At 67.1% G+C, this 26,472-nt stretch overlaps 2 protein-coding genes across 9 annotated transcripts in view; one reads left to right on the forward strand and one right to left on the reverse strand.

Annotated features, from left to right (window-relative positions):
- Window positions 1-19: 19 nt before the first annotated feature.
- STAT6 (signal transducer and activator of transcription 6) lies at window positions 20-13,860 on the reverse strand. Of its 3 annotated transcripts, none has more exons than XM_075525305.1 (22): window positions 13,610-13,860; window positions 8,714-8,844; window positions 7,499-7,637; window positions 5,485-5,568; window positions 5,281-5,398; window positions 5,083-5,144; window positions 4,739-4,887; window positions 4,446-4,577; window positions 4,145-4,333; window positions 3,977-4,064; window positions 3,711-3,833; window positions 3,442-3,534; window positions 3,041-3,247; window positions 2,869-2,963; window positions 2,615-2,751; window positions 2,349-2,495; window positions 2,051-2,120; window positions 1,594-1,719; window positions 1,356-1,460; window positions 1,162-1,242; window positions 755-898; window positions 20-681 (listed from the first exon to the last, which is right to left on the reverse strand). In XM_075525305.1, exons 2-22 carry the CDS (start codon window positions 8,827-8,829, stop codon window positions 486-488), a joined length of 2,601 nt encoding a protein of 866 aa, XP_075381420.1. In that variant the 5' UTR covers window positions 8,830-8,844; window positions 13,610-13,860; the 3' UTR covers window positions 20-485. The 3 variants fall into 3 exon arrangements, with proteins under 3 accessions (XP_075381420.1, XP_075381418.1, XP_075381419.1); XM_075525303.1 differs by having other exon boundaries at window positions 752-898; window positions 13,610-13,857; XM_075525304.1 differs by lacking the exon at window positions 13,610-13,860 and adding an exon at window positions 9,805-9,823 and having other exon boundaries at window positions 752-898.
- Window positions 13,861-17,784: 3,924 nt separating this feature from the next.
- The window catches only part of LRP1 (LDL receptor related protein 1), a 92,971-nt gene continuing 84,283 nt past the window's right edge, over window positions 17,785-26,472 (forward strand). For 5 of the 6 annotated variants that reach the window (XR_012778824.1, XM_075525388.1, XM_075525389.1 and 2 more), the window contains exon 1: window positions 17,785-18,122. Coding sequence is in view for 5 of the 6 variants with exons in the window: in XM_075525388.1 (XP_075381503.1) it covers window positions 18,050-18,122 (73 nt within the window). In the remaining variant the exon portion in view is untranslated. The remainder of the gene's footprint in view (window positions 18,123-26,472) is intronic. The other variant, XM_075525392.1, reaches the window with a different exon arrangement.

The raw sequence follows: 26,472 nt of genomic DNA on the forward strand, positions 1-26,472 counted from the left end.
ACCAGTGCAGGGGGTCCCAGCAGCCCCCGGCTCAGGGGGGGTAGGCCTCATCGTGCACCGGGCTGGCACGTCTGCCCCAGCGTGTTTCCCGCTGCCGCCTCCCGCCCCCGCAGCTGACTCATCCCGGCCCCCGCGGGGCTGAGCCCGGCAGCGTGGGCTGGGGGCACTGCGCTCGGCTGCGGGCACCCCCCACGCAGGTCGGGGCCCCTGTGCCTGCACCCGCACCCTGTCACCCGCCGCCTCCCAGGACTGCGGACCCCAGCAGCGGCGTGGGCGGGCAGCAGCTCTGTACTCCAAAGTGCAGCGTATACACAAGGGGGGAGGCAGGGTGTTACCCAAAGTGCTACCCCCCCCCCGGAAAACCCCCCCCTCCCCTGGCAGAGTTTCCACCCCAGCACAAGTCATATCAAGTCCAGGAACCCAGACAAGGCTGGGGGGAGGGGGGGCCACAGTCCGACGTCCCCCCCAGCAGCCCCACAGCCTCCTCACGCGTGCCCTGGCCGGACGCTGTCATCCCACCGAGACTCCCCCAGCCCCCAGCAAGAGGCGTTGGGGCTGGGGTACCCGCTGCGCTGCAGGGGGGGCGTGAAGGGGGCACACAGCGCAGGGCCCTCCAGGGACATCTCCTGCAGGAACTGGTCGAAGTCCGAGCTGGGTGGCAGGTCCATGCTGGGCGGCATCCTGGGGAGAGAGGCGGCAGGGTGAGTCGGGGCAGCCCCCCCTGACCCCCCTGCTGACCGCCCCTGCTTACCACCTTGGGGAGCTCTGCAGCGGCGGGTCCACCATCGGTGTGAACGGGGCCAGTTCGGGCATCTCCTCGTCCTGCGGCTCTGGCGAGGGGCCCCCGGACAGCAGCTGCGAGGCCTCCCCCGTCACATACTGGTTGGGCATGAAGGGCCTGGGGAGCAAAGAATGGGGGGGTCTGATGTAGGCCACGGGGCACCTCCCTGCCCCCAGGGTGCTCGCTAGCCCCAAGGCACGGGGGGGAAGTGCTTAGTCTGGGGGGCTGGGGTGGGTCTCCTTGTAGGGAGCACCAGTAGTGGAGAGCACTGGGAGCACTGGTCAGCTGGGGAAGGTCCCTCCAGGTCTGCTCGCCCCGGAGCGGCGGGAGAAGGGGGGGCAGGACAGGGTGCCCCTCTCCAGCCATGTGCCAGGTCTTACAAGGGGTTCCTAAAGGCAAGGTCTTGGCAGCGGGGCAGCGCGGGGTCCATGACCAGGGACGGCGAGAGCATCGGTGACGTGCTGCGGGGAGGAGGAGCAGGAGCACTTAGAGGTGGGGGAAACACCACCTGGCCGTGCCTGGGGGCAGTGGGGGGCCCGCCCTGCCCCCTGCCCTGAGCCAGCACCGCTCCTACCTGGGAAAGGAGGACCCGAGGTTGTCGGAGACCATCATGCTGATGTTGCTCTCACCTGCAGGGTAGCCCGTGGGGATGGGCTGGGGGCAGAAGGGAGCAGGGGGGCTGCAAGCACAGACATGGAGGGGTTAGCATCTGAGGGTGTTCTCCACCACAGCCCCCTCCCACCCCAGCACATGCCGGCAGAGCCGGTCTGCCTCTGCCCAGGGCACGGCTGGGCACAGAGCCCAGCACTCACCAGATGGGGCTGAGCACCGACTGCAGGCTCTCGGGGTGCAGCTCAGGCTGCAGAACGGGCAGGCTGAACATCTGAGCCTGGGGGGCCTCGAGGGGGCCCCCCGCAGCGCTCTGGGGCTGCTGGTCCCTGCAAAAGTGCATCGCCCCATCAGCACAGGCAGGACTCGCGCGCTTCGAGGTCCGGCCTCCAAAGAGGCACACGTGCAAGCCAGCGCTCGCTCACGGAGAGGGCGGTGTGCTCGCAGACATGCTCCGCTGCAGCTCAGGATACCCGCGGGGGATTCCTTGCTCCCAAGCACATCCCCATTTTGCCCGGTCAGAAGTCCCCCCACCCAGCAGCAATGCGTGGTCCGGCCCGGTGAGGTCTGCAAGCCCCAGGCCGGTGCAGCTCAGCCCTGCGGAGGGCAGCGCCTGTGCGCACACCTCCGGCCCGGCCACGGCCTCACACGCACACCCACCTTTCGCTTTCCACTGTCATCTTGATGGCAGTGGAGACGTAGCCCCGGCCGTCCTTGCCTGTCTGCTCTTCTGCTCGGAGAGGAGAAGCACCCATGAACCACCAGCCCAGCACAGGGCCATGCCGTGCCAACCCTCTTTGCTGGCACTGGCCACCCCTGCAAGCTCTGGGGCCAGCAGGACCCGGGTGGGACCCAAACCCCTCTTCCTTCCAACCCTCCCCCCCCCCGCTTCTCCCCGCAGCATCGCTGGGGAGGCAGATGTGAAGCCCAGGGCCCATCTCTGCTCCCACCCACTCACTGTTGTAGTGACTCCCGAACGCCTGGTCCTTGGGGGTGTTGGGGTAGAGGTTGCGGAGCTGCCCCAGGTCGCGGATGCGGTCGCCGAGAGACCGGATGGACAGGTCCTTGGCAGAGAAGGGCTGGATGTTCTCCACCTGGCCGGACCCTGTGGGGAGACACGGCACAGGGCTCCGTCGCCTCGTCCCCATAACACCCGACGTCCCCAGGCCGTGACGACACCTCCCCTTCACAGCACTGAGAGCAGCCACTGTCCCCCCATCTCACCGTCCTTGCCCCGGATGACGTGAGCGATAGTGACACCCCCGATCTCTGAGTCACTGAAGCGGAGCAGGAAGGTCCCGTCAGGCTCCGTGCTCAGGAGTTTGCAGACGTACTGCTTGCTGATGAAGCCGATGATGAGCCTGGAGGGATGGACAGATGGAGAGTGGGCCAGCGCCAGGGTGGAGGGGTGGGAGCAGGACTCCCCAGGTCTGGCCCCGGAGCAGCCATGAAAACCTGCTTGGCCCCTGGCCACCCACCTGTCTGACCAGTAACTTTTGAGGCATCTCTTGGTGAGGTCGAGGACTCCATCAAACCACTGCCAGAAGGTGAATCCCCGACCAGGCAGGATCTCCTGGGGCAGAGAGAAGGGTGTGAGGCTCCCCAGGGCCACGCAGGCCCCTGCCCACCCTGGCCAGCCCTCCCAGTAACCTTGTTGAACTGGGCCCAGGAGACACTGCGGCTCTGGAAGTCCTCGAGGCTGGCGCTGTGGTCGTTAAAGATCTTCTGGGCCAGGAAGAAGTAGTGCTCCTTGAGAAGCCCCTTGGTGGTCTGCACCTCCGCCATGAACTTCAGGTTCAGCGTATCGCACATCTTCTCCCAAGGCACCCGCTCGGCCACCACAAAGGGCACCCGGTCCTGCGGCAGGGCCAGACGGCATCAGGACAGAGGCTCACCCGCCGCCCTGTCCCAGCCCACCGCATCCCACCCGCGTGCCGGGGTTCCCGCCCCAGCCTGCCGGCCGTTCCCATCCCACAGCCGGACCCAACCCCAGCGTCCCAGCAGCTCCTTTTCTCGCCCTGTGGCCCTTCCCTCTGGCTTGTAGCACTCACAATCTCGGAAAAGGCGTTATCCCACAGCACGGTTGCTTTGGCGTTATTGTCCTGGTTCCCGTGGACGATGACCACGATGGGCAGAGACAGGACCTGGGGGCAGAGAGCGGCCCTCCCTCAGCCCCAAGGCCTCCCCAGGTGAAGCGGGGCTGGCTGCCCCGGGACCGTCTGAGGGGCTCTGCACCGAGCTGTCCGGGACAGGGCCTGGGCATCCCACGGAGGAAGGCTCAGCACTGCCCAGCCCCGTCCCGCGGGAGAGGGGCCGGTACCTGGAGGTGGACGGAGAGGTTGCTGGGGGTCAGGGCCACGGTGGTGCTGAATAGGACGGCACACTTCTCCTCCGTCACTGACTCGGATCCCTTCCGCTCACAGCGCTTGATCTTCTTCAGCAGCTAGGGAGGGGAGAGCTGAGCGTCACCCCTGGACAAGCACCGGCCTTGAAGCCCCCAGCCCTCCCCTGGGGCCTCCCAGCACCCCAGCGGAGCCCCCAGCCCATCCCACGGCCCCTGTGTGGCCCCTCACCAATGGCACTCACCACGTTCTTGAAGTTGGCACAGCAGGTCCCACTGGTGGGGTTGGTCTCCAGGGCCACCACGTTATGCATGATCTCCCCCGTGCTCTCGCTGGGCAGAGGAGGGGGTCGGGGGGGGCGGCGGCGGCATGGCAGCCCCCTCGCCCCTGCGCTGGCCGGCCGGCCGCTCACCTGAGGGTGTTGCTGTAGGCGCTGAGCGCCAGCTCCCGCGCCTGCTTCTCCGTCACCATGTCGGCCCGCACCATGTAGGGCTTGGCTGACGCCTTCAGCAGCTGGGGGCCCAGCAGGAACCGCACGCTCGCCTGGAACTTGGTCTGGGTCTTCAGCACCTGCGGGGGCTGCTTCTCCACCAGGAAGGAGCTGGGGGACAAGGGGAGACAATGGTGCCTGGCACAACACCCCCGCCAGCTCTGCCGCCGACCTCTGCAGACCCACCTCGCCCCTCTGCCACCACGGCCCCCCCACCCATTACCTCTTGACCAGGCTGGATAACACTTCGTTGAACCGCTCCAGGAGCCGGGGCAGCAGCTCAGCCCCCAGCTCCGTGCTTGCCGCCATCACCTGCTGGTGCAGCTGGAAGTAAACCTCGACCAGGCTCTCGCACCTGCCGAGGGAACCACGGGGAAAGGGGCAGCCTCAGCCAAAGCAGAGCTGGGCCACCACTCTCCCAGAGCCCCTCAAGCCAGTGGGCTCCCCGCTCCCAGGGGAGCAGAGGGGGCAGGAGAGTCGCTCTGGGTCCCCCGTCTCTCCCCCGTGTCACCTCACCTCTTCTGCAGCGGAGCTAGGTTCTCCTCAAAGAGGGCCCCATTCCCCGCCAGCTGCTGCTGCCTCTTCCAGATTTGGATCCTCTTCAGTACCTGCTGCTTGGCTGCCTCCAGCTCTTTCACGGCCTCCAGGATCAGGGTGGGCAGCTCCTGGGGGGCAGCACTGGCCGTGGGGCTCTGCACTGTGCTGTCTCCCCAGCAGAGACCTGCAGCCCTACGCTGTCCCCCCCCAGGGCACCGAGACCCCCAGCCCTGCACTGCCTCGCCACCCCAGAGCTTGGTTTACACCTTCTCCGGCAGGCAGGACTGCCGGCTTTCCCCCTAGTGCCCCAGACCCCCACTCACGCTCTCCGGGGGTTTCGTGTCTGTCTTCAGCTGTGGGTCCCGCGTGTTCAGCTGCCGAGAGGCTGGGGAGGAAGGATGGGGGCGGCCCCGTTAGCGCAGGGAGCCGGTGTCTGTATCGCACTGCCCAGCACCCCGGGGGGCACGCCACCTTTGCTGCGCCCCATGGCAGACCCACACCAAGCAGGGACCCCTCCTCACCTGCAGGGCCGTCCCGCAGCACCTGGATCTCGTGGACGCGGTGCTGCAGCCGCTGCAGCCCCAGACTGAACTTCAGCTCCTCCTGCCGCCGGTGGAAGCTGAGGGGCAGGTGGCGGTCCTGGGGCAGAGCAGAGCAGGGTGAGAGGGGCCCGGAGCCGGCCCCGCGCCTTGGGGCGGCCCGGGAGGGGGGCAGGGACCACGCACCCTCTTGAGCACAGCGGCCTTCTCGCCCTCCAGGATCGCTTTCAGGATGGCCACCAGCCGCAGCGGGTCCCGCCGGTAGGCGTTCTGTGGGGGAGCCGAGCCCAGGGCGTTAGCGAGGCAGGACACACGCACCCCAGCCCTGGCCCCCTCCCACCCCATTCCTGCGTTTCAGGCCCCTTCCCACAATGAACGGTGCTAAGTCAGATGGGTTTCATGACCTACGGCGCGGGACAGACCACAACTTGCTGCTACTCTGACAGAGCTATTTCCAGCTTTAAAACCACTTTAAACTGTGCATTAAAAAAATATGAATCAACTTAAAAAAAAAAAAATCAAAACAAAGCAAATTCTCTATTTCTGCAAGCATCTCCTCGAGACCTGCCAGCCTGAGACCTGGTGAAGATTCTCCCAGCTGCCCTGGCCCAGGTAGATCAATGCTTTCCACGGAAAACAGGGAGAGGAATTTCCCTGCTGGCTCCGGTTCCCCACGCCCTGTGCCAGCTCCTCCAGCCTTGCGCATTTCCCAAATTAGCTACTTCCCAAAACAGCAGCAGAGCACAACAGCGAACTGCCGGACGGCGTGCTCAGCAGCTTCCCGTGCTGGCCGGGAGGCAGCTCCGCAACCGACCCCCTGGACTCCCCGCATCTGCCCCACATCCGCCCCACATCCCGACGTAGCCCTGGCAGCCTCAGGCAGGGACGGGGGCTCTGCTGGGGCAGACCCTGCCAGCCCTGGGGTTCAGGGGACAAAAGGCCCAGGTCTGGTCTCCCACCAGCCAGTTTCCCACCCCACTCCCCCCAGCCGCTTCCCTGGCCCTGTGTTCACCCATCTCGTGGGAGAGCACCCAGCTCCCACCGCCCACGCCACCAACACCCAGCGCTTCCGCTGCCCTCCCTGGAGAGTGGCCGCCGCCGCTCGGCCGGGCTCGGAAGCAGCAGGGAGCTTGGGAGAAATGAGGGTTGGCTGTTACGGGATGAGGAACAGCAGGAGGAAGGAACATGGGAGGGTGGCTCTTGAACATTTTAAATAAAAAAACCTAAGCTGAAACATCTGCGCATTTCCCTACAACAATTTCAGAAAGCAAGCAACAGTCTGGTTTTGGAAAGTTACCATGTTCCCCAGAAGTTATGACTAAAGCTGACCCCTTCCCAAATGTTGTATATTAAAAATGTCTGTTACCAAAAAAGCAGGGCTTTTTCAACCAGAATGGGGCTCTGGGAGCGAGCACCAGTCAGCCCTTACGGTAAGAGCTTCGCTGGCAGGAGAGAGAGTACAGGGTTTAAATCTGCAATCACAGAGGGTGGAAGAGAGACAGAGAGCAATTCAAACAGACCTTGATAAAGAGAAACAGCCTAGAAAAAGAAACCCAGCACGTACATGCACACACGGCAGGAGGAAATGCAGCACAACACATGGCACGGAGGAAGGAGAAATCAAACGCTCAAGCAGAAAATGGGGAACATCTGGCGAGGCAGCTGCCCGGGTGCTGGTAGCCGGGGGCGAGCGGAGCTGTGGGCCTTGGGGGGCCAACGCACATGGGGGGCTCCCCACGGGGTCAGGGTCCGGCATGGGGCCTGGGAGGACATGGCCATGGGGGGCAGCTCCCTGGGGGCCGCCGGCCACTGAAGGGGTTGCAGAACCGCGGCAGCGAGGGGAAGCTGGAAAGCTCAGCGGGCGGCGAGGGGGGGGAGCCAAGGGGAACCGCAATCATGGCTGTGACAGCCTGACTGCTGCGGTGAGCTGGGGGTCAGCCCTGGGACGCAAACAAACCCCCTCCATCTCCCTGAAGTGCCCCAAAAACCCCAGTCGCTGAGTCCACACAAGCTTGTTGCTCACGGACGGCGCTGGCCTTGAAACAGGTGTCAAGGGGGGACCAGCTCATAGCATCAGCCCCTTCGAGCGGTGCTTGAACCAGCGAATCCGAAGCATAAAATAATCAAATCTTCCTTGGCAGCCAGCCACGATCCCAGCGCAACACAGCCCCGAGGGTCCCCATGTCTGGCCCCCACGCACCTCGATGCTGCTGACTTGCTGGAGGATCTGGCACTGCTGCCCGTCGCTGCCAGCAGCGCTGCGGAGCTTCTCCAGCATGGCTGAGAGCATCCCGCTGGCCATGCTGGTGCAGAAGGCGTCTGAGCCATTGATGAACTCCCTGGAGAGGGGAAAGGGTTGGGTGGAGGGCAATGACTCCACCCTTCCTTGTGCAACCCTGAAACTCATGTTAGCCCCAAGGAAGGGGACACTTGCCTTCCTGGTGCGTTACCCAGCGCTGGCTGGATTTCTGCTGTGTGAACAAGGACGAACTGCGTTCTGAGCAGGATGAGGCAGTTCCCCAGAGAGGACATGACCTCCTGAAACCTCTCCCACATGTACACCCGGCTGCTGCACGCCCGCCCACCTCCACCATGCCTCATCCTTGCAGCGTAACCCCCACCGCTGCGCCTTGGTGTGTGCTGTGGGTCCCGGAGCCATGCGCCAGGGACCAGCCCCCCTCGCCCACCGCCACACCGTGGCCTTGTGCACTGCTCCTCTGACACCCGGCACGGCCGCGGCCCCGCAAGGCAGGAGGACGTGCCGGGGGGGTATTCCTGCACGCCTGCGTCCTGGTCGTTGCACCAGGCAGAGGAGAAGCTCCTCGGAAAGCCCGGGTGAGCCCATAACGGGGATAGTCAATCACTGCTGTTACTATTTCCCAGGCACAAAAAGGGGACTCCGGCCAGGCTGCGCCCACGCTTGCTGCCACTGCAAACACAGAGGCACAACAGTCCAGAGCCCGCGGGCACTGACAGACCCTGACCAGCCTCACCCAGGCGGCTGCACTCTCTGCCCACGGGTCCAGGAGATCCACTCGCGTCCAGTTCGGGGCCCTGAGGCCTGCCAGCACGCCTGCCAGCACGCCTGCCTCTGCCCCAGCCCTGACTGCAGCCCCATCTCCTGGATGGGCCCCTCGGACCAACACTGTGGTCCTGCCTCCGGCCCTGTCTCCTTTTGCTCCTGACCGGACGCCCCATGCAGACCCCGGCCTCCTCACCCACCTCGTCTGGGGCCATGGGCAGGGCCCGTCACCAGCACCTGCCTCTGCCCACGCGTCAGACCTGACGGTCAGGCCCTGCCCGGGCTGGGCCTCCCGGATCGGCTCAGCCCCCCGCGGCAGCCGGCCCCAGGCAGTGCCCAGGCTGATCACGGGTGCGTGGGGAGCTGCGCCGGGCAGGGCAGCGGGGCACTTACCAGGGCTGGTTCTCCAGCCAGTCGGCCAGGAGACAGCGCAGGCTGCGGGGAAACTCTGTGAAGAGGCCGCTGAACTCCTCCTGCGGCATGTGGGAGATGATGCTCCAGAGGGACATCTTGGGAACGGTCACCTGCGGAGAAACAGGAGAGGGGATGTGAGCGGGGCAGCCCAGGCGCTGCGGGCAGCTGCAATGCCCAGCGCTGCGGCCCAGGTGCCTCAGAGTCCCCAGCCCTCTGCTCGGCTCTGCCAGGGGCGAGCACCAGCGGCTCCTCCGGGAGGGCGGGTGAGAGCTGCCGCCTGTCCCTCTGGAGCTGCCGCCCGTCCCTCCACTGTCGGAACCTGCTGCTCACTGCTTGGCGGGGCCGGGGATGCTGGGGAGGAGGAGCAGGAAGCCCAATCCAGGATTGGCCTCTTGGGCAATCCTGAGCAGGCAGGCAGCCCACTCATGCCTCAGTTTCCTGCATCTCCGGGGAATCCCTGCACCTCCTGCCGCGGGCGATGCACAAGGACACGCGGAGGGACGGGCAAGCACTGCCAGTCTTGACGCAGCAGAGATGGGAGAGCTGTCAGGAGCAGGAAGAGCGTGAAACCCCAGAGCTTGGCGAGACTGCTCTGCTGGGGTGGTCTCAGTGAGGCAGCCTGGCTGCTCCCCAAAACCTCCCCAGCCGCCCCCCAAGGAAGGCACCTTCCTGGGCATGCCCCACCCACCCCCCAGAAATGGAGGGCTCCAGAGCTCACGGAAAACAAGAGGAGGACTGGAATGAGGTGCTGGATGGGAAACTCCACAGGGAAGGCCTGCGCTGGGGGGTCACTGCCCAACCCGGACCGCGGGTTCCCTGCCACCCCCTGAGCCGGGCGTTGCAACCTCGACAGTCCCTGCCCCTGCCCAGCCCCGGCCCCCAGCAGTGCCGGCAGCCTGCCTGCCCTGTCCTGCCCACGCCGTGCCTCTTCCCGACAGCTCATTCCCTTCCTCCCCGCTGCCTGCCACGCTCGCACCCTCCAGCCCCCGCCGGGAGCCTGCTCCCCTCTGGGCGGCCCTTGGGGCCCAGCAGGCGAGGGGGGGTCACTGCGCCGCCCGGCCCAGACGCACCTTGCTGCCGGTTCCCCTGGACCCGGCCGGGGCGGAGGCCGGATCCTGCGGTGGGGCGCGAGGCGGCAGCAGCAGCTCGCCGCCCAGATGTGGGGCCAGGGCAGGGCAGCGTGGGGCCAGGGCGCCTTCAGGACCCCGGCCAGCCCGTCCGCCCAGGGCTGGCTTCCCGTCCCCGAAAGCAAACAGCCGCGCAGGGAGTCACGTCACGTGTCCTCGCGGGCAGCGCGTTCCCCGCGGGTCTTGGCCGCGCTGCAAGAGCCGAGGCGCAGGGCGGAGGTGGAGCTGCCAGAGGCTTAGAGAAACCATGCGAGGGGAAGGAAGCCAGCGTCACTACAGCAACATCGCAGAGAGCGCAAACAACCGCGGCGCGGCCTGTGCCTGGCCGCCAGCACAGCTCCGGCCGCCCCCCGCGCTGTCTGTCGGGAGTTGGGGGCACACGCAGCAGCCGCACAGCCCCTGGGGTGCTCCGCTTCCTACGGGAGCCGGGTGATGCAGTGGACCAGCCCTCCCAGAGCCCCGCTTGCCACCCCGGGGATAAACCGCAGAAGACAGAAGCCCGACCCCAAGGCACACCAAGCCCGGCACTTCCAGGAACACATTTGCTTTTGACTCTGCTCGGCTGGCCAGAGCAAACAGATCCCGATGATTTCCTGCAGCGCAAAGCCTGAGGGCTGAGTTTACTCCGGAGGGGTCAATGCACGGTGGGAAACGCACTCGGCGACAGCTGGGAGCGCTGCCCCGCTCTCCCCATGGCCCCGGCGAGACGGTAGCTGCTGGCATGCAGGGAACCAAGACAGGAGGGAAAAATAGCCTCTCATTTTGTGATCCTCAAGATGTAATCCCCATCCTCCTCCCCCCTTTAAAACCTGTATTTCTGCTTAGCCCTGGGAGGCAGCTGCTGGCTGGTAAGCAGTGACCTGGAACGTAAGCTGGGCATGCCTGAATTTGCTAAGAGTCTGCAGGAGATGCTGCGCTCCTCATCCTCCCCGGCTCCCAGCTCCCTGCCAGCCCAGGGGACAACGGCTCAGAGGAGCTCAGAGGGGGGTACAGGCCCGTCCTCTCCTGGCATCAGTCTCAGCAGCTCCTTCAGCCCAGCCATGCCGCGTTTCCTTCCCATCCTAACAAATTTCCATGTTTTCCTCCTCTGCTCCTTCTGCAGAACAGCCTTTCCCTGCCAAGACCCAGCTCCTGTAGCAATACCCCAGCTGGGGCCGTGCTGCACAGAGGTTTCCTTGAGAGAAGCCCGTGTGCCCGGCCCCAGCTTCCTGCACCCTCACGGGATCAGGCCGTGCGGGGTTTGCTCCGTCAGCACCCCCACAGCACCAGGGAGAAGGAAGCTGGGCAGCAGGCGGGGACAGAGGCGCAGGCTGGGCGATGGAGCTGCCCCTCCTGAGGGGACCCCCACCCCGGGGCAGCCTGGCAAAAGCAGCCGCCGCGGCAGCTTCCAGCCCGGCGGCTCAGCGGTGCCGGGGGAGGCGCAGCTCCTGGCTCCGCACCACCCAGCACGATGCACCTACGCCCACCACGGACGCATCCACTGCAGATGCACCCCAAGTCTCCCGCTGGCCCAGCTGAGGCCGGGCTTGTACCCCCAAGGAGGCACCCCAGGGTGGAAGCTGCCACGGCAGCAAGCGCTGCACTCCCCCCACCAAGCATGGGGCCAGGCCTGCCCGGCGCAGGGGACGGCAGCAGGGAGGCGAGACCCAGCCGGGGAAGCCAGGGTTGAAGCCCCGAGCAGCAGCGGGGCCCCCACAGGGTCGGGCTGCCTCACGCTTGGGCTGGGAGCTGTCACCTGGGGAAACCCCGCAGCTGCGAGGCACCTCCGGCTGGATGGCGGGGCAGGATATGGCGCCTGGGGAGGGGGAGCAGCCTCCTGGGGTGTGCCCTGCACCCCCCCACCCGCTCCCCCTTCCCAAGCCCCCTCGGCGCAGCTGCTTTCACTTCCTCCTCCACCCGAGGGGCCGCTTCGCTTCCTCAGTGGGGCTGGGGGTCCCCCAGGCCGGGAGGTTGGGCAGGAGGAACCCAGGCACGGGAGGGGCTTGGTGACCCCTACACTCCCACCACGGGCTTTCTGCTTACTCATCAGACAATGGGAAACCAAGTCCACATCCCAGAAGCGAGAGCTGCCATACATCTCACGGCTGTTATTAACCATCGGCACTTCCTGGCACCAGACCGCAGCTCCCCACCCTTGGGGCCACCGCTCCCCCCACGCCTGCAGGACCGGGACCGGGAGGGACCCCACTCCTGGCCAGCTCCCCTCTGGCCTTGGCGATTTCCCAACCCAGTGCCAGAGGCTGGGGGGAAGGAGCTGGGGCGGGCAGCTTGTGGGCACACACGTCCCTCTGCCCTCCACACCCCCCTTGTCCCCCCGGGTGCCGAGCAGAGACTTCCCCGGGGCTTTCTCAGGGACAGATGCTCAGAGGCTTTCCAGTGCTTGACACTCGGGACACCTGGGCTCTGCTCTAGCTTTGCCCCCTCGCTGCCTCTCAACACGCCTCAGTTTCCCCGGGGTGCTGGGGAGGCCACCGCTGCTGGCACTCTCCAGCCCAGACCCAGGCAAGGGCATGGGACCACTGTCCCAGCCGGTGGGATGCTGGTGACAGCGCCACAGGGAGGACACCATGGAGCCTGCACGGTGGCAGGGGCTGGCCGCAGCCAGCCGCTCTCTGGCAGTGAAAGCTCGTCTGATTCAGAGGAAGAGGAGTAGGGCCTTCCCCAGCTGACCCAGCCCCAGCGTGACTCACGGCACGGGAAGTCCAGGCTGGATCCAGCCCCCAGCTCCCACCCCAGGAGCTTGCTGCCGTGGGGTCCCATCTGTGGGGACCAGGGGGTCTGCTGCTCTCCACCACAGCGCCCGCCGGGCACTTTTGCTTTGCCCTGTGCACCCTTTGCCCCAAGACAGTAGGGTGCCAGCAGCTGCATCCACTTGGCAGCCAGGTGCTTTGGACTTTGGGCCTGGCAGCCCCACCAAGTGCCTGCCCAGGCACGGGCCGGGCTGCGCCTCCACCTGCGTGGCCAACGGGAGCCTCGATGCCTGCCAGCCCAGCCTGCCTGGGGTGCGGGCAGCTGCCCCGGCGCGCTCACGCCAGAGGCTCCGCAGGCCCCGGAGCTCCTTTGCCGTCCCACCCCAAAACACCCCAGCAAGGGTGCGTCCCTGCCAGCGCCGGGGCCGGACAGTCGCTCCGCTCCCCTCCAGAGATCGCAGCTCATCTGCTGGGGGATTTGCCATGCTGCCTGGACCCCTGCCCATGGCCGGAGCCCTACAGCTGCAGGAAGGTGCCCGCCGGGCAGCCCCCTCCCCAGCGGGCAGCGCACCGCCCCATCCCGCTGCCGGGCCCAGGAGCGGCAGGGATGGGGCCGAGGGTGCCGGGGAATCCCCCTGCCCACTGGCACGGCTGCAGCCCCCCAGCCCCAGCAGCCCCCGCCTGGGCCTGCCCCGCTGCCACCGCGGTCCCCTCGGCCCGGCCCGTGACGGGCACCCGAGCCCCCTCCCCGCGGGCGGGCGGCGGCGAGGCCGCGGAGGCCAGGAAGGCCGTGAGCCCGCCCCGGGGGCTGCCGCGGCCGGGCCCCCCGGACCCCTGCGCCAGCGGCCGCTTCGCTGCCCCGGGCCCGGCCGCCGCCCTCCAGAGAGGGGCCGAGCAGCGGGGCCCAGCTCGGCGCCCCTGCCCGAGTCCCGCGCCGGGGCGGGAGGTGCCGGGCGGCGGAAGGGGGGCCCCCAGCCCCTGCCCCGGGAGCCGCCCCGGCCCCGTCGCCCGCCCCCGGTACCGGCCCCGCGCCCCCGCCCCGCCCGCGGCGCCGTTACCTGGCGGGAGCCGCCGCTCGCGAGGGGCGGCCGGGCCGGGCCGGGCCGCGCGGCCCCTCACTCCATGGCGGCGGCGGGCGCGGCCGGGCCGGCTCCCGCGGCTGCCCCGCTCCGGCGGAAAGCGCCGAGCGCCAGGAAGGGGGAGGAGACGCGCGGGCGGCGGGTGCGCGCGGGGGGGCGCCGGCACCGGACCGGCCTCGGCGGCTCCCCGGGACGCGGACGCGGCCCCGCGGCCTCACGGCGCCCCGGCCCGCCCCACCGCCGGGCTGCGGCACCCACGGGCCTCCCCAGCCCCGCGCCCGGTACCCGCTCACGGCCCCACGCCCGCCCCGTATCGGCCCTCACGCGCTCATGACCCCACGCCCACCCGCTCTTCCACTCACCCGTGCCCCCGCGCCTGCCCCCTACCACCACCCGCCCGCTCCCCACTCCATATCTGCCCTCACCCACGCGTGCCCCCCTCCCCGCCCCATATCTGACACCCATCCACGGCCCTGCTCCTGCCCTATATCAGGGCCCCCCACACCTGCCCCATGGCTGGGCTCCGCTGCCTTGCTGCTCTTCCCAGCCTACCGCTCGTCCCCAGGGACGGCTGTAGGGATGCTCCTGGGCCGGGGCCAGCCTCAGCCGGGCCCACGCCAGCCCCGTGTCCGTGTCGTGGCCCTTTGCGGAGGAGCACGTGCCAGGCACCCTGAGCCCCGCAGAGCCGGGCCGATGGTCCCGGTCTGCACCCGTACCCCGCGGTCTGGGCCCATGTCCCCGTCCTGGGGTTGAGCCCGCTGCCGGTCCCGGGCCATGCCCCCCCCCCCCCCCCCGCCTGCGCTCGCCAGTGCCGGCCCGGCCCGAGGACGCGAGTGGGGTCGCGGGCGGGGGGTGCACATGGCGTTCGGGGGTACTCGCTGCGCGGGGGGCCATGCCGCACGGGCACGGGCGCTCACTGCCTGAGGGGTCGCATTGCACGGGGGGCGTTCGCTGCACCGGGGGTGCCCACGCGGGGGCCGGACGGGCCCGTCGCCCGCCCCGGGGCGCTCCTGAGGCCGCTCCGACACCCCGCGCCGGAGCTGGGGGGGGGGGGGGGGGCCGCAGCGGGCAGGGCCATGCCGGAGCCGCCAGGGGGCGCTGCCGCACCGCCGGTGCCACCGGGGCGGGGCGGGGGAGCCAGGGGCCGGGGCTGCCGGTCCTGGGGCGGCTGGGCCGGTCCAGGGCAGGGCCGCCGGCGGAGCCCCGGGGCGCGCAGCCCCGGGGACGGGTCCCCCCCCCCTTGCCCCCATCGCTCCTCACGCCGCGGCGCCTGTGAACCCTCCGTGCTCGTGGCCGTTACGAACATCAGACGCGTCCGGGGCCGCGGGCCTCCCGCCGTGAGCGCGGCCCCCACGGCCAGCGCGTCTCCCACCCTCGCTCGCGCCTGGCCCCGTACCCGCTGTCCCCCCTTCGCACCGGGGTCCCCCGGGAGGCCGGACCCTCGCCGTGGTGTGGGGCAGATCCAGCCCCGGCACGGGCACGGTTGGGGCTGATCGGCACCCCCAGAGGAGCGCGGCCCCCCTGGGCCCGGGGGCTGGGAAGGGGCTTCCTGGCCCTGCTCAGCCCCCCCAAGGTCCCGGCTCAGGCAGCATCCGGGTGACCCCGCCCCAGGCGTCCCTCCATCCGCTGCTCCGGCTGCGGGGGCTCGGGACCGCGGCGGGATGAGGTCCGGCAGCAGGTTTGCGCAGGAGGGGCTTTGCAGCGGGACCCTCAATGACGGACCCGTGCCGGGGAGGGGTCGCCTCAGGGCACCCGGTGTTGGCATCCCCTTCCCCAGCCGCCCGCCCCTGCAGCGAGTCCCCTGCAAAGCTCCGGGGGGATGAGGGGTGGCAGCGGCCTGTGTCCTGCCAGCTTTGGGGGAGCATGGGGTGCACTGCCCTGGGGGGCAGCAGCGCTGGGCAGCGCCCGCAGGGCAGGGGGTGCGTGGGGAGGGGGCTGGGCGGGCACTGGCCGGGGGCCATGCGTGGGAGGAATCCTGGCGAGCGCGTGGCCGCAGCCATCCCGGCCATCTCCGCTCCCCAGGGCTTGCGCAACCTCCGGGCCCTCTGGCGCAGCGGTGGGGGGCACAGAGCAGCCCTTCGGACCCCCCCTGCGCCCCCCGGGGCACCCCCGCCTGTGCCCCCACCGGCCCTTCTGCAGGGGCAGCTTCCCAGGAACATCTGGACCTTCCTCCCAAACATCTGGCGCAGCAGCAGCCCGAACCAGCCCCCCCCACCCCAGGCCAGCCGCCTCCGGGCTGCTTCCCGCCCCCACCCCCTGCCTCTGCCAGCACTGCTGCCTCACCAGGGTGGGGCAGGGGCAGGCGTGCGACATCGTTGTTTTAACAGGTGACATCGCTGGGGGGTTGCGGGCAGCTGCCTGATGATGGGCGCCTGCACTGCTCCCCCTTCCCCCCTTGGCACCCGGCCTCAGCCCCTTTGCAGGCAGCGGCATGGCAGGGTGCTGTGGCAGATGAATGACGTCACAGCTCTGGCTCTGATGTCAGGGCTCTGGCTCTGAGATCATAGCCACAGCTGTGGTGGCAGGGGAGTGATGAGAGGCTCTCCTGGGTTGGCGGAAGGGAGCCGGCCCCACGGGGACCTGCAGCCGGAGAAGGGACGGGGCAGGTGGGGCAGGCTGGCATCGGCACGGCCCGGGGAGGAGGCCGGGCTGCCAGAGCCCCGCCAGGCCGGCAGCCCCCCTGCAGCTTCGCTCGTGTCCCGGGCCCTGGAGCCAGCTGGATCCTGGGGCCTCTTAAAATGTTGCAATTATTGGCAGCGTGGCCCCAGCCCCAATACGCCAGCCAAAAACGCCGCTTAGGGTGATGGAGACGCGTTACCAAACATCCAAGGCAGGATGAGACGTTCCCTGCAGAGAAAAGGATGTTTTGGTGAGACGAGAGAACGGAGGTTGTTTTTGGGGAATGAAGCTGCCGGCCCCAGCCGGCAGGGCTCTGCCAAAACCCCGCCGTGGGCTGGTGGGGCAGAGCCAGGTGCCTCCGGCCATCGCCGGGCGCCGGTGGTGAGCGAGAGCAACCGGCTCTGCCTCGCCCGAGAGCTGAAGTCAGGGAAGCGAAACCCAGCCCCGCAGCTGAGCCCTGCGCCCAGCCCTGCCGACAACGGGACCCCCTGCGAGGGGGTCTGCTCCGCCGCCCTGAGCTCTGCTCCCTCCCGTGGGGACGTCGGGGGGACGGCGAGGGTCCTGCTGCTCTGGGACCTTGGTGGGCCCCTTCCTCTGCAGAAGGATCCCTGGGTGCTGCCCGGGTGTCCGCCCCGGGGGTCAGTCCTGCTCCCCACGGGGTCTCTGGGGAACTGCCGAGTGCGGGCGAAACGGGGCTGCTGGCTCGGCCCTGCCGCCCGCGGGTCCCGGCTGCTGCCCAGCTCTCCCGTCCCGGCAGCCGTTTATTCTCCGTCCCGTGCTTGATCCCCAGCGGCGTCTCTACGCTGGCGGGGGGGAGCAGGGCTGCCCGGCCACCCCCCGCAGCCCCGAGCTGGGGGGGCATCACCGGCAGGGACGGGCAGGGGCCTGGAGGGGCATCGCCGGGGTCGGGGCACCGCGGTGCTGCAGGATGCGCCCCCGGCACCACGCGTGGGCGCGGGACCCGCGGAGCCGCAGGCAGACCCTGCCATGGCCACCCCCAGGCCTGCCCTGCTCCTGCCCCTCCCTGCCCCTGCCCAGACCACACCGTGCCCCTGCCCACACCATACCCATACCATACCCATACCTATGCCATACCATACCCATATGATACCATACCCACACCATACCCATACCATACCCATACCTATGCCATACCATACCCATATGATACCATACCCATACCATACCATGCCCATACCATGCCTATACGATAGCATACCATACCTATACCATACCATACCCATACCATACCTATACCGTACCATACCTATACCATGCCCATACCATACCGATACCATACCTATACCGTACCATACCTATACCATGCCCATACCATACCATACCATACCATACCATACCATACCATACCATACCACACCGTCCCCCTGCCCGTACCCGCCCCCGGGCCCGGCCGGGGGGTGCAGCCCCGCCACCGCACGCGCATGCGCGCCGCGCGGCCGCCGCGTACGACCCCCCCCCCGCGCGGGCCCCCCCCGCACGCGGCGGCGGCTCGAGCTCGGTGACGTCAGGCGGGCGGCGGCGCGCGCTCCATCCATCCCTCCGCGGCGGCGGCGGCGCGCGCAGCCCCCCGCCCCCGCCCCGCCGCCCCCGGCGCCGCCGCCGCCGCCCAGCCCGGAGGGTCCGCCCGCCCCGCCCGCCCCGTCCCGTCCCGTCCCTCCCCCGCCCGCCCCCGCCCGCGCCCCCTCCCTCCGCGGATGTCGGTGCGCGGGCCCGGGACGCGCCGCCCCGCGGGCAGCACGGCGTGAGGAGCCGCCGCGGAGCCGCCGCCGAGCCGCCGGCATGGGGCCGCTGCTGCCCCTTGCCGGGTGCCTGCTGGCCCTGCTGGCCGCGCCCGCCGCCCGCGCCCTCGAAGGTGAGCCCGGGGCCGCGCGGGGCGGGGGCGGCGGGGGCCGGTTCCCCCCGCGGGGAGCGGAGCGGAGCGGAGCGGGGCGGGCGGCGGGGACAGGCCGGCGGGGGGAGCGCCGCAGCTGCGCGGCCCCGCGGCCGCTGCTGGGGGCGCGGGGCCGGGAGCAGCCGGGCTCCGGCGGGGCCGCGCCGCTCGGCCGGGCCGGGGAGGGGGCGGGAGGCGCCGCCGTGACAAAGCAGAGCGGGCGCAGCCCGGCCCCGCCGCGCCGCGGGGCGGACGGGGGGACCGGGGGGGCAGCGGGAGCGGGCTCGGGCTCGGGCTCGGGCGGCGCGTCCGTCCCCGCCGGCCGCCCTTCCCCGCGCCCCCGCCGCGCCGCGAGGGAGGGATGCGCCCCCCGCCCCCCGCAGCCGCTGCTCCCTCTCCTCGTTTTCTTCCTCTTTGCCGGTTTCTGGTGACTTTCAGCCCGCCCGCCGTCCCGTTTGCCTCGGGATCCAAAGTTGTCCTCGCAGCCAGGCCGGGAACTTGGAGCTCGGCCCCGCTGCGGGAGCTCTGGGCCGGGGTCCCCCCGCTCCCCGGGGACACCCGTGACAGCCCGGCCTCGCCCTGCGCGCCCGCTCTTGCATAACTGGGGCCGTTCTCCTGGAGCCGCGACGGCCCCGCTGCGGAGTTTGGCCGTGGCCGGTCTGGTGGCACTGGGAAAATGTTTACCCAGCGATGGGGCTGGCTGTCCGTCGGTCTGTCCAGCCTCTCTTGCCAGCCGTTTTTTTCCAAGCTGCGCACGTCTCGTTCCCTGCGCTTATTGATCTATTCAGTAAATGCTTTAGCGAGCTCGTCAGCTCAATGGCCGGGCTTTTGAATGTACAAGGGGCTGCTCTTGGCAGCATGAGTGCATTTAGGAGCTGGCAGCCGAATGAGCTGGGAACCAGCGGTGGAGAAGTTCCTTGCAATGCCTGAATGCATGGGGCGGGAGGCTGTTTTTCCCTTTAAAAGCAGAGAGATGGGGGTTCTGAGTTGGCGCTGTCAGCTTTCCTCTTATGGATTCCCTCTGTCCAGATGGGAACGGCCTGGGGAACGCGAGAAGCTGGAGCAATTGATTGGCGAGGGGTTTTTTGGGAAGGTTATTCTGTCCCCTTTCTTCGCCCCCCTTGGAGCGAACCAGGTGAAGCCGCTGGCATTTGGTGTCGTGGCAGCGCCTGACCCGTCACCAGGTCAGAGGGATGGAGGAGGTTCGGGCAAACGCCGGCCCTGCTCCAGACTAGTGTCTGGGGCTGCAGGAGGCTGGAGCCTGCGGTTTCCATCCCTCCAGCCCCTCCTTGCCCTGCCGCAGGTCCAGGCGCTTAATTAGCGTCCCTTGAAGGGAGGTGGCAGGAGCAGAGCAGCTTGTGGCACCCCGCAGCCGCCCCTGGTGGGTTAACAGCTGAGCCCGCCGGCGTCGCCCGCTCCCGCCCCGCTCCCGGGGACCCCAGGTCTCAGAGGCATCGTCCCCGCTCGATGGTGGCTCGGAGCAGCTGGTGGATCCAGAAGTTCGTGGGGGCGGGAGGGACAGGCATCACTCATTGCATAAGCTGCGTTGCCTTTGGAAACGAGGCTGCAGAATGGTGATGTGCTGGAGGGAAGTTCCTCCATCCTCTTCTCCACCCCATGAGCTGGAGTGGGGCAAAAGCCAGCGCAGAGATGCCCCCTCCTTCCAGCAGCATGCTTCCTTCCCAAGGGGCTCCCCTTGGGGGTGACTTGGGGGGTGAGGTGCTGTTCCAGCCCCACGGAGCCTTGGGCAGCCCAGCAGGGCGAGGGGTCCTCCGGAGAGCTGGGGAAGGAGCTGTGCCAATCTGTGGGCGGGAGGATGCAGGGGGGGCTCTCAAAGCCCTCCACTCCAGCGGGGGTGTGGCTGGGCTTGCTGGGAAGCACCTTGGTGCACCCTTGGTGGCACCTGAGGTGGTGACTTGGCCCCAGGGGTCCTGGCCAGGCTCTGGTTTCCCTGGCTGCAGGTCTCCCGCTGCCTGAGCCTGCTGCGGGCAGGGGCAAGCTCGGTGCAGTGGGGTTCTAGGGGAACCGTGGTGGAGCCGGTGCTGCCTGGGTGCCACTGGGAGTGGGGTGCAGGGTCCCCGTCCTTGTCCAGAGACCTTACTCCCCACACCTGCTGCCTCGGTTTGCAGCTCTGGAAGCTGTTCGTTTGTTCCTGGCTTTGGCTGCAGGAGAAGGGGGAGGCAAAGTCCAGACAGTGGGGCAGAGAGGGGGGGAAGCTCTTCCAGGGGGACAAAGAGCACTGGTGTGTGGCTCCTGTCTGCCGGAGCTCCTCTGCTGCTTGCCGGGTGCTGTGGGGCTTCCCTGGGTCCCGCTGCCTCGGCCGGCAGAGCTGGGGAGCCTTCGGGAGAGGAGTGAGGGCAGGCAGGGATTGCCCCGCTCCTGTTTTGGAAATACCTGTGGTTAAGGGTGGCTGCGGTGTTTCGGTGCAGCGCTTCCCTCTCGCTGCCTTGGTGGTCTGGCGTGTCTCGTGCGCGTGAGGGGAGCGCGTGTGCCCGCGTGTGCGCGTCTGTGTGCGTGCTGTTTTCCTGGGCATGCGTGGGCATGCCCAGAGCTGTGCTGGGTTCAGCAGAGGTGAAGAGAGGAGCGTTTGGGGGCTGCTGGGAGGAGAAGGCAGGAGCTGTTGGAGGAGCTGACACAGGGACTGGGACTGCCCATGGGGGACCGGCGGGGGCTCCCCTGTGCAATGGCGGGGAGGGGAGGGTGCCCGGCATCCCCGTGTGGAGCATCCTGGCGAGACTCTCCGCTCTGCAGAGCTTGGTGTTCGTGGGAGCCCCGTGGGGCTCTGCCCCTGCGTGGGAGGTGCTGTGCTGTGGGATGCCAGTGTGCCCTGGTGCTGCTGTGGTGTCCAGAGGAGAGGGCTGGGCTCCAGCCCCCGTCCCGCATGCTCCCTGTCCGGTGACATGCACTGACATCGAGAGGAGCGGGCAGCAGCGGAGCATCCCTGGCAAAGCCTGGCAGTGCTGCCCGTTTTGAGGTGAAACTGAGGCGTTGCCTGCTCACTGCTTCCCAAGCTGTTTTGAGGCGCTGTGGGTGGTGTGGAAGTGGGAATAGCTGTGGTGTCCCCCTCGTCTTTGGTGTCTCAGCCCCACCACTCACCCCTCGTCTTCTCTCCGTGCCATTTCCACGTGCTCCATGGGAGCCTGCAAACCGGGAAGGAGCTGGGGCTGCTTGCGCCCTCCAGCTGGTGATGCTTTTCTTCCGGCGTCAAGTACCAGTTGGGCTGATGGGGAGCAAAACCGCCTTGGTCCTCCCTGTTCCTCAAAGGCCCCGGGCCCCGGAGTCTCCTTTTCTGGAGGAACTGACTCTGCTTTGGCATTGATTGGTTCCTCTTTGCCACCGGCCCGTACTTGATCGGCAACTGCCGGCACGGCTGGCTCCCTGGCGGGGCAGGGCTGGTTCCCTGCCTGGTACGCCGGCTGGCGTGGGCTCCGCTCTGCTGCACGCGGCATCCCCGTCTCCTTGCAGAAACAGCAGTATCAGAGCGGAAAAGCAGAGACCAGTTAAGGGAAAAGCTGCACAAACCAGCTGCTAGGTGGGGGTCCCAGAAACACAGACCTCGAGTCTGCTGGGGGGGGACAGGGTGGTGACACATGCAGCTTCGAGGCAGGAGGGTTGGCCCCAAAAACCGTCCTCCCGCTGTCTGGGATGAGGGTGTTTGGGAAAGGACCACGCGTGGGTTGAGTTCAGCCCCTCTCCTTCCCCCTCTGGGAGGGTGCGGGGGGACCCGGCTGCTACTCGAGGGCTGCGGTTATCTCTGGTGTTTGCTGCGGTTGTGGGCTGAGATCGGGGAGGGTGATTGAGGATGGGGCAGGGCGAGGGCGAGGAGCCCTTTGGGCAGAAACCAGGAGCATCGTTACTGTTTGTAGAGGTGACCGTGGCGGCCAGGTGGGGGTGTTGGGCACGCAGGGGTCTGCGGAGCAGCGCTCGCGTGCACTGTGGGCTGCCTGGTGCCAGGCTTCTGCCAGCGGGTTATTGCACGGCTCGTTCCTGTGCAGCGGCAGCACGAGCAGACGGTGGCGGAGAGGAGGGAGCTGCTCTCGCTGTCAGGTGGATCCTGCCGACAAGGTCTTGCCACCATTTTGCGAGTGCTGGGGAAGCTCTGTGGGGAGCGGGGCTGCCCACTGCCCAACTCTGGACACCTTCCCCTGGGGACGGGTGCCTGCAGCTGGGGCTTTTGCTGCCCCGTGCGGCACCGATGCCCTGGGAGGCAGGAGGAGCTGAGCCGACGGCACTCTGGGGTTTTGGCTGTGCCTTTGGGATGACTTCCCGTGCTCCCTGTGGATGGCCTTTCAGTGAGACTCTGGCCAGCTCGGGCCCCAAATTGCCTCTCCAAAACGGCACAGGGAGCACGTGCCTCTGCAAGTGCCTTTTGCCTTGGGAAGGGGGTGCAAAGGGGTGCTTCCTGAAACCGTGGGACAGCCTGGGGCGTTGCGGTCAGGGCTGGGCCCTTGGGAGCCATCAAGTGCCCAGGGTGGGACAGGCTGTGCCGTGGTCCTGCTGACTCGGCACAATTAGAGTGGTGGTAACCAGCGGGCGAAACTGCAGCTTTGTCGTGGAGCAGGAGGTTCCTCTTCCAGGCGTTGAAATGATTTCAGTTCCCAGATCCGTGTTGAGCACCTTCTTTGTGTCAGCCCCCCAGGTAAAATCCTTGCTCTGTGCCCTTGAGACCCACTGGCTGACCCACAGCCCTACTCGGGGGCTGCGTCTCTCTGAGAGCCGCCCGCCTGCCTGCGGCGCCTCGGGCAGCGCCTTGGCCAAGCGCGAAGTTGTTCTGCTCCCAGCTCATCCCAACAAGTTGCGGGGCTCAGCTGAATCACCCGGAGGAATCCAGTGGTCCCAGGGTTGGGAAATGGGCTCCTTGGAGATGGTGCCGGCTCCTGGTCACGGCGGCGCGCGGCTGACTCAGCTGGCGGGCGGTGGATGCGTCTGCCCGTTTCCTTCCTGTGCTCCCTGCTTTGCCAGGCAGACAAGTCTCTCCTTGTGCTTGGACTGAATTTTATCTCTGTCACCTCCCAGAGAGCGCGTCTGGCCGCGTTCCCGTGGACGTCCCTCTCCGTGTGGGGAGGCTCGGCCCTCGACCAGGAGCCGCAGGCTGGGGTCCCTCCTGCGGGCTGTCCCCTGCTGCCGTTGCTGCGGGTGTGCTGCTCCCCAGGATCCTGCTGGGTCCTCCGCATGAAGCAGCTCCTGTTCCCTGGCGAGGGGGACTGGGGGGGGCGCATTTCTGGGCCCCGTTTGCATTGTGGCCATCCAGAGGAGAGCCGGCGGAGGCCGCTGAGCCCTATTTTGTGCTGGGGGAGCAGCCGGCACTGTTAGTGCTGGACGGAGTGCTGTGTGTGCGGGGGGGGTGGTGGTGGTCCCATCTTGGGGGACGCAGAGCATGCCCGCCGCTCCCCGTGCGGGACCCCATGGGTGGCTGGGGTGGCCAGCAGCACCCGGGCCGGAGGTGGCGCGTGCCGGGGCCTCACCGAGTGCGTGGTGAGGTTTTGTGTCCGGTGCCGTTTTCCACTGGCTCTCCCAAACGCAGCGTCGGCTCCATCCACGCTGCAGCTTGTTGTCGAGGGGACGCATTTTCCTCTCCTTTGGATTTTGCAAGCCAGTGCAAGACCGACTCGAGCTATTTACAGACCACGTTTTGCTGTTGACTTAACTTTTCAGTCACTTCCATTTAATGTACCTTGGCAGGCTGACCTGCCAGCGGCAAGCAGCAGCAAATATTTTCAGCATTTTCTAATTCAGCTCAAACTTCTTGTTTTCTTCACTCTGTGCCTCTTATTTTAAGAAGGAAAAGTACTGGGTGGGCTGTGAGGACTGTTTTGCTGGATGTTATTGTGTTATGCGAGGTTGCTTTCCCCAATGCAGTCCAGCCATTTCTAGGGCTAAATATAGACTCACAATGTCCTTTCTTAGCCAGGGGAACGGAGCGGACTAGAGCTGCAATCGTGCAGATGCTTTGCAGGACCAGAGATGGTCCCAGCACCCCTTGAAGTGAAGGGCTTGTGGGGTTGGCAACCGAAATGATGGATAATCACCTTGCTGGCAGCTTGGAGCTTCTCCGGTGGGACGGTGCTCAAGGTGCCACCGAGGGGAGGGATGGGAAGAGCAGCCTCGGCTCCGGGGAGCGTCGGCCTGCAGGGGAGGTGAGAGCAGGTCTGTAATGTCCAAAATGTGTGGACTGAGGCATCAGTGGGAATTGCGGATGGCTGGGAGGGAGTCTAATTGAGTTGGAAGTTGCATCTTTAATCGAGTGGACTAATTAGCCTATTGCAAGATGCCATTTCTCCAAATGAGACCGTGGCAAGGATGGGCGGGCATTGATGGTCGCATCCTGGTGTGCGAGCCGGTGACGGGCAGGTGAAGGGCGAGGTGAACCGTGAGCGTGTGGTTCGCTTGGTAAATAACAGGGGCTGCTGGCGCGGCGGGACGAGGGAAGTAATTGCTGCTTTTAGACTTGCTGCTGGGCTCGGGGCTCTTGTCTATCCCTTGGTGACAAACTGAGGAGGAGGATTTCACCTGGGGGGGATGAAGGCTTTCCGAGCCATCGTGCTGCTGCTTCTCTGCCCTGGCCTTGCTTGGGGTGGCTGGGTTTTGTTTGCTGTGGGCTGCCAGGCAAATTGTTATTTTAATCTGCCGAGAGCTTTGAAACGCATCAATCTAGTCCATTTACTTAATATGGTGCAGCTCTTTGTTTGCAGGCGCCGCTGCAGCCGTCTTGAGTGCGGGGACCGAGCGCTCGCTGAGTCCCGGATTCACACAGCGGCTCATTTGTAGCTGATGAACAGTCGAGCGTCTCTGCCGCTCGTGCCGCTGGTGAGGTGGGCTGCGCCGGGGTGCCCGCACCTCGTGCTGCTGCGTCAGGCTCTTTGGAGCCGAGTCCCTCCTGGCGTCCCCTCCCTCTGCTTTGCTGTACCCCGGGGGGCAGAGCCCCTCGATGCCTCAGGAGCATGCGCCGCCACCCTGCAGACGTGCCCGGTGATTTTCTGTTTGTGCCGTGCTCGGGATTTGAATATTGTGGCCTAAAGGATTGCAGGCGGATGCAAACGCTCGTGCCATGGGGAGCGTCTGGGGAGCAGCAGTACGCTCCACCGCTTCCCCTGCCCCTCTCCGCTCTGCAGGCGCCAGACCGGCTTGCTGCTGGTGGGTGCCCACCCGCAGCTGCTCAGACCAGCCTCGTTTGGGGACAAGCAAGTTGCCCGTCCCTGGCTGCTGGCAGTGATGTCCCTTGGCTGTACCCGGCTGGGTTTGCGGCCGGGAGAGCGGCTCGAGGTGATGCACGACCCTCGAGGGCAGCTCTGACCCTGGGGGGCAGCGGCATCCCAAAGCACGCAGTGCTTGCGGTGGCCCTGTCCTCCCTTGGGCGCCTGTGCCGGCTCAGTGCCAGACCCCGTCACTCCAGGCAGCCGGCGTGGGGAGGGGAGCTGGAAGAGGGCTGCAAAGGGTTTCCTCCCGGTGCTCGGTGCATGGGTGTCATGGTGCCTTTTTATTGTTTGGAAAAGGAAGCACTTGGGTTTAATACTTCCCGCGGCAGCTGCCTTCCCAGAGGTCCGGGCGGATGCTGTGGGGTGCCGGGGGCAAACGCCGCATGGAGGTTTGGGCTGTGCCTGCGCCTCTGCCCTGGGGCCGGCCACTACCTTTGCCCCTGAGCGGGGGACCTGCGATTCCCGAGTTATTTCCAAGGAGGGAAATTTCCTCCCCTGGTCCTGAAAACATCAGCTGAAATGTCTGCGGGCCCCTGGCCTCATCCGTGCCGTGGGACGTGTCCCCTGCCTGCTCCCGGGGGGTGCTCCTGGCAGGGCCAGCGGCCGCAAGCTGGCTCAGCATCCCTGGGTCGGTGCTCGCACTGTGGCCCCGCTTCCTGCTGCAGCCTCCGGCCGCCGCTGGCCCCTCCAGATGGGTTCACTCAGCGTCTCCTCGCGGCGCGGAGCGTGTTTTCCCCACGGAAAAGCGCATGTGGAACCTAGCTCTACGCTTACTCACCAGCTTGGTCTTCTCTTCCACAGCTGCTCTGATGCCATCATGCCTTGAAATCCGCTTGGCCCAGCCCCGCGCCCTTTTGGCTGCATAAAATCTTAAAGCTTCTTTTTCTGCAACTTGCAGATCCAGGCAAACCAGGATCTCTGACCTGCAGGAACCACCTTGGAGCATCCAGGCTGCTGCGAGCGAGCAGTTCATTGCTGGCATAGCCGAGCCGCACTGGTGGAGATGCCAAGGGGGTAGTGTAGTGTCTGGGGCGCAGCACCAGAGCAGACATAACCGTACCGGATTCCTCTTTAATCATTTTTACCAGTTATAAACAGATGGGACATTTCACCATGCCAAGGATTTTTTTTCCCTT

This window comes from Mycteria americana, chromosome 26, assembly GCF_035582795.1.
Source record: "Mycteria americana isolate JAX WOST 10 ecotype Jacksonville Zoo and Gardens chromosome 26, USCA_MyAme_1.0, whole genome shotgun sequence".
Classification (NCBI taxonomy): Eukaryota; Metazoa; Chordata; class Aves; order Ciconiiformes; family Ciconiidae; genus Mycteria; species Mycteria americana.

What these genes read in the sequence shown, in the direction of transcription:
- STAT6 (XM_075525303.1), bottom strand. Translation starts at nt 8,829, where the DNA reads ATGTCCCTCTGGAGCATCATCTCCCACATGCCGCAGGAGGAGTTCAGC. An exon ending in AGCAAGTCAGCAGCATCGAG is followed by an intron (nt 5,569 to 7,498) that starts GTGCGTGGGGGC and finishes GCTCCCCCACAG; the next exon opens with AACGCCTACCGGCGGGACCC. An exon ending in CTCGGGTCCTCCTTTCCCAG is followed by an intron (nt 1,243 to 1,355) that starts GTAGGAGCGGTG and finishes TCCTCCCCGCAG; the next exon opens with CACGTCACCGATGCTCTCGC.